This window comes from Mizuhopecten yessoensis, unplaced genomic scaffold (assembly GCF_002113885.1).
Source record: "Mizuhopecten yessoensis strain PY_sf001 unplaced genomic scaffold, ASM211388v2 scaffold5163, whole genome shotgun sequence".
NCBI classification, from domain to species: domain Eukaryota; kingdom Metazoa; phylum Mollusca; class Bivalvia; order Pectinida; family Pectinidae; genus Mizuhopecten; species Mizuhopecten yessoensis.
The window spans coordinates 20793-26420 of record NW_018405911.1 but is presented as its reverse complement, the minus strand read 5'-3'; the positions used below and the strand labels follow the sequence as shown (position 1 = coordinate 26420).

General features: G+C 35.7%; 1 protein-coding gene across 1 annotated transcript; it reads right to left on the bottom strand.

Annotated features, from left to right (window-relative positions):
• Positions 1–128: 128 nt before the first annotated feature.
• Positions 129–5601, bottom strand: LOC110450321. The gene is made up of 5 exons (XM_021497789.1): positions 4803–5601; positions 4318–4472; positions 3571–3601; positions 2212–2292; positions 129–406 (listed from the first exon to the last, which is right to left on the bottom strand). Exons 1-4 carry the CDS (start codon positions 5263–5265, stop codon positions 2240–2242), a joined length of 702 nt encoding a protein of 233 aa, XP_021353464.1. The 5' UTR covers positions 5266–5601; the 3' UTR covers positions 129–406; positions 2212–2239.
• Positions 5602–5628: the final 27 nt, after the last annotated feature.

Here is a 5628-nt window from a genome sequence, read left to right as displayed (position 1 = left end):
TAACAATCAATACCTGCTCACAAGAGAAGATAACTCTGCAGTACGTAAAGACGGAATAGGCATTCCCGAATCTGCAGGGGTGAAATCCGTAGTTTTTGAAACAGTTTTAGATATGAATTTTCATCTTATTTTTTGCCTGAAGTACCACAGGTGAGTCCCAAAATGTACACAAGCCTATAGATATACATATGTTTGTTAGTTAAACATGTATAGAAATACCTTCTCCCTTTTCTATAATGATTACATTACGTGCATCATAATTTTCTGCATGCTTTTAAATGTTAAATGATACATTTTAGCGTAAATATTGATGATATGATTACTATGTAGTACAATACAATGTTAAAGAATAGGGACTTGATGTAGTCCATGGTCCACTCGCCTCACGTCTCCACTAATCATAAACCTGAAAGTAACAAAAAAAAACCCATATTATAAATGTTCTTGTTTTCGTATTTCAGCTTTTAGTAGTATATGCATAATTAAACGATAACTGCCTTGCGTGGAAACACATCTAGTACTTTGATACAGTGTAAACATGGTGAATCTTAATATTATTACTATTTTGGGGTTATACAACAGTTTTCGCTATTTGACAAGATCGTTTGTTATACAAAGAAGTTGTTTTGGCTGGAACACACATTGGCCGTTAACTGGTCAACTTAACGAATTAATATAAAAATAAATTCCTAGCATTTTAGCAACACTTCACACTATAGTAATGTGACATACTTAATCTACTCTAAACATGTTGTCCGCCATTGTTCCCCGGTTTATGTTTTTGGGAAGCAAAACTGAGTGTTGCGAAAACAGCTGTTAACTATGTAATACAAATATTACTATCTATTTATAACTGAGGTCGATATACACATCCATCAATCTCTTTCCAAAGTTGTCATTCCTTGTATTCACTTACATTAAGTGTTAGGAACGACAACTCTGGCTAGAGATATATACACATCCACCTGTGCGATATATAGGGATGTAATAGTCCACAAGAAATGGCGTTATATACGTCGTCAGGTTGGGAAGTGTGTATCACATAGTAAATATACTGTATAATTATGATACAAAAACAAACAGGGCTTGTTAAGTTGTTAAGTTGCCATTAAGTTATGATCCAGAGAAAATACTAACTAACGTCAACCCTTGTTATAATGCTGACAGACGCAACTGATATGCATAAGAGCAATATTTAATTATTCAATAAGAAAAACAAAGAACACATAAACCAGGCAAGTAATATAATCCCATATGTTGTGATTTTGAAGGTACAAACGTTCGTCGCGTAATAAGGAACATACTGTACAGTCAAAATTGTCCCTAGGGGCATGGAATATAATTTGATGGCAATTATCTTGTATTTATAGTAGTTATTACCCAACACGCGCTATAGTGATTTGACGTTAATCAATTAGCTATGATCTTAACATGATGCGTGAATATTCTATATAGCACCCTCATTACCTAACTCTACTCCAGGTATATAAGATCTATTTGTACCTTTTTCTCATAATGTTGACCTAAATCTACTTCTGGACTTATATGTATACTGAGGTAAGCAATACTAATAAGGCCAATATTCCAGCATATTTGACGCAATTTTACAAAATGTAATATCTGAGGTACAACTTTATACTAACCCTCTAAATGTATGAGCAAAGTTGTATTGCCGAAGTCAGTTTTTTGTTCAGTTTTCTCTCTGAAGTACGGTTCTACTAGTAAATGACAGGATGATGTCGTCCCAGAGTACCATTGTATACCGTGTTGTAAACACTAACGTTACTAACATTTACCGTTAAAGTGGAACTCATCGCGGTGAAGAAACTATCGTGGTGTGGAAATGCTCGCGTTGTTCGTGTTGAAAATAATTACAGCTAAAATATCCACACAGAATCATCTATAGAGTATACGTATAGATATAGAATATATTGATTTCAGAACCATTGACGAATCAAACATTTACACACAGCGATCAGTGAAGAGTCACAACGCCAATATTTCTAGGTTCAATTTTTTTCACTTTTACTTAAATTGTTTATTTTCATTTCAGAGAGGCGAAGCGGCCATTTAAAAAAATGTTGACACAAGATCCCTCATGGCGCACGTTGTTTTGTTAATTAAATATTCATACCTGTGTTTATCTCTACATAAAGAATGATACGAAACTAACAGCTGCCTGAATACAGACCACAGTTTCTGTATATTTACCGGGTTTCAGTTATTAACAGCCTCAAATTCAATCCAGGTCTCCTCTACGAGCCACCGTCATTTGGCTGGAATTCCCCCTCTCTGAAATGAATAAACGAAAATAATCTTTCCTTCTTAAACCGTTTGATCTACATTTATGAAAAATAGCAAAATGACTTTCATTTAATGATCTTTACAAATACCTCACTACTTACATGTTAACATTTGTTTGCTTAATAATTTCGACTTTCTGATCGTGAACTTTCCCTTTCTTGATATCAACATCCCTGCTCCCCAAGCATACGGTGTTTACATGTCGCAATTGATTCGGAACTCAAGAGCTTGCTCCGAGTATCACGATTTTCGACTGCTGACGGACAACTTTTAACAGAGGGATTTTTGATATGCTGGCTGATGAAGATTATAGTCACGTTTTATGGCCGCCGTCATGATCTCGCTGAGAAACATGCTTTGTGTGATCTGAAGGTCGATACTCTCTTCATTATGCTCATTAGAAGGCGTTGTGTTATTTATTGTCACTACCCGAGCTCGCGATGGCAGGACATGGCATTACTTGGAATTGACTAAGATGAAGCAGAAGAAGCCTTCCCTTTCGGAGCATCCGGTCTTATTCTCCATGTACCTTTTCAAGGGTCCCCCTATATCCCTGAAATCTTTCCGTTGTTCATGTTTTGCCCTAGTTATATCGATTTTGAGTTCGAACTACGGTTTTGTTGGCGCTGCGGTATTCTCTTATTGTAAGGAATATGAAAAAGTAACTAATTATAGTTTTCAAGTTTTTTTACATTTACAATCAATTAAGTAATCACAATGTATAATAAGAGAAGTTACCTATGTAACAGTGGTACTGTAATCTGAGAAGAATTGTGTTGTGATTGTTTCTCTCAAATTCCATCAATTTTATTTCATAAAATGTAGCACTGGTGATACAATGGGATTTAAAAATGTAACACAGGTGATGCACATGTACGTTGTTGTTAAAATGAGACAATGGCGATATACTAAATAATGTAAAGGGATGATAAAGTGCAGGGGTTATTAGAAGGAACCCTGAAGATAAAATGGGATAACACGATGACAAGAAATTGTATAGAGTGGGATAATGAAATATAAATACAGAATCTTCAATGCTATGCTGAATTAACTGAAATAATACCTATAAAAATATTAATGGTCTATTTCACCCAGTTTGGTGCCGCTATGAACAATGTTGTATCGTTCTCTCTCAAGAAAGTCAAAATGCTTGTATTTCTATCGATTATATATAAAAAGTAGCAGTTATGATAATTTTATGACGCTCCTTTCATAAACATGTTCTGAAATAGGAACAAGTAAGAGTATAATGAATAAATTATTTACCATCGTGTTCCTGCTGTATCTTTCTTGTATCCTACAATGAGAACAATATATACAATGCATTATTATCATATGTCATATCATTTTTTATTACAGGCGTCATGTATTTAATTCATACCCTCTCACTATTTTATTTGATAGTAATCTGTCCAGCTACATGTTCGCGTCATACTGGGGTTTGTTCATATATATCAAGATTGCCAAGGGAATGTTTGGTAATACTTTGAACGTTGATAACGCTTAGCCAGGCAGCGCAAGAAACGAGTATCATTATGCATGTATCAATATTTTGAAGAATAATGTACTATTATTCCTGAGATGTGAAGTCAACTTATATGCGTTTCCTGTATTTCTAAGAATATCGGTACACTTGAATGACTTAATACAAAGAAACCCGTCTCTTTTACAGCTGTTTCCAAATGATGCTATTCTGTCTTTGCTGAATAGGCCAGCTATAAAATACATTTTTTTGCTCTTGCATTGGAAAAACATGTTTTCCCGGTTCTAATCATGTTTCCCCGGAATGGCATATTAGATGGGACATGTGACTGGCCAAGGTGAAATTTTAATGTAAAACCTAACCTTTTCCAGGATACATGTGTTATATTAAAAATGATTCAATGACGCATCTATCATCAATAAATCAACAAGTAAAAAAAAAACAACACACATTTTCACAAAAGTCGAATTGCTAAGAACAACAGTTAAAAATTTATCAGTGACAACTCTATACACGTTCGTCTATGTTACCTGTAGGACACTGTGAATGAATTCCGTTCCCTTTTGGTGGATGACATAAGCGCAAGTAGGAAACCATCGCGCATGTTCACGGAACGGATCACTTTTCTTGTCCAGCATCCTCCGTCTAATAGGACATTGAAAGCATGATAGACTGACAGGATGACCTGCAATGAAATATAATACATTTCAAAGATACAGAAATGGAGATTCAGTGAAAACATGGTGCAATCCATATGGATGGAAACGATTGTCTTAAAATCGTGTCAGGAGCTTTCTACCTACAATATATGTTCCTGGTGTAGAAATCATTCTTAAATAATTTTCTGCAGTGAATGATCATTTAATTACATACATGAATATAATGGGTTCTTCTAGAAGAAAGATTCAATACGTTATCATAACATATTCTGTACAATTTTTGTACACAAATATAAACATATTAAAACAGAAGCATACATATGTTTTTCCTATGAAAGAATCGACATTATACTTACCTTGACTGTCAACTACTGGTGTTACGTAGAAGCCAGCATTAGCTAACCTCCGGCTGAAACTGTCATCATTGCAACGCTCATCGCTTCTGAACGTACGCATTCTTTTCTCAGGTGTCTTGTATTTCAGCTCAACGTATCTCTGGTCAGCACTGGAAAGGCACATGTTACAATAACCTTCTGGTGTTAGACACTCATAACCATCTTCCTGTATGTATCTCTCAGAAGATTGTACCGCACGTCTCTCTTTACAGATGGGCAGGTTGCATGGACATGCGCAGATCGGCGCTAATCGAAGACTATCATTTTCTTTATAGATGTCCCTGTCGAGTTTTCGTTGTCCTGAGACCAGGTAATGATCGTTATTGTTCCCAATAACAACAATGCTGCTACGTATACTGTTGTCCTTTACAACCGATTGTCGTCGAACAATTAGCCCGGGCAGTTTGCTGTTAACTCCTGCCATGATTGCCAGTGAAAAGTATTTTAAATCGTAACCTAGCTGATTTTGAGAGGCGCAATATATCGCCCTGTGTAATAATTGTAAGTGTGAAGCATAATCCAGAGTCGGGTAATGTCCGTGTATATGTAGAATGAGCACAATGTTTTACCTTCTCATACAATCGTCAACAAGCCCGTGATCTTCACTCGCCCATATACCGTAGAAGGAAGAGCTGGCTAGCAAACACCTATTTTTTCCGACTGTCCTCAAAAGTCGTAGTTTTGGAGCTCTCACTGTACACGAAACTATGTTGCAACTATTGAACTCTGCTTTACGACTCGATATATAAAACATTCTTTAACATATCTGAAAAAAAAAGGTTTCCAT

Bases quoted from the DNA above. Each gene is read 5' to 3' on its own strand.
- LOC110450321 (XM_021497789.1), bottom strand. From the start codon at position 5,265: ATGGCAGGAGTTAACAGCAAACTGCCCGGGCTAATTGTTCGACGACAA. The intron at 4,473-4,802 runs GTAAGTATAATG...ATTTCATTGCAG, and splicing joins ACCAGTAGTTGACAGTCAAG to GTCATCCTGTCAGTCTATCA. The intron at 2,293-3,570 runs GTAAATAATTTA...TATTCATTTCAG, and splicing joins GATACAGCAGGAACACGATG to AGAGGGGGAATTCCAGCCAA.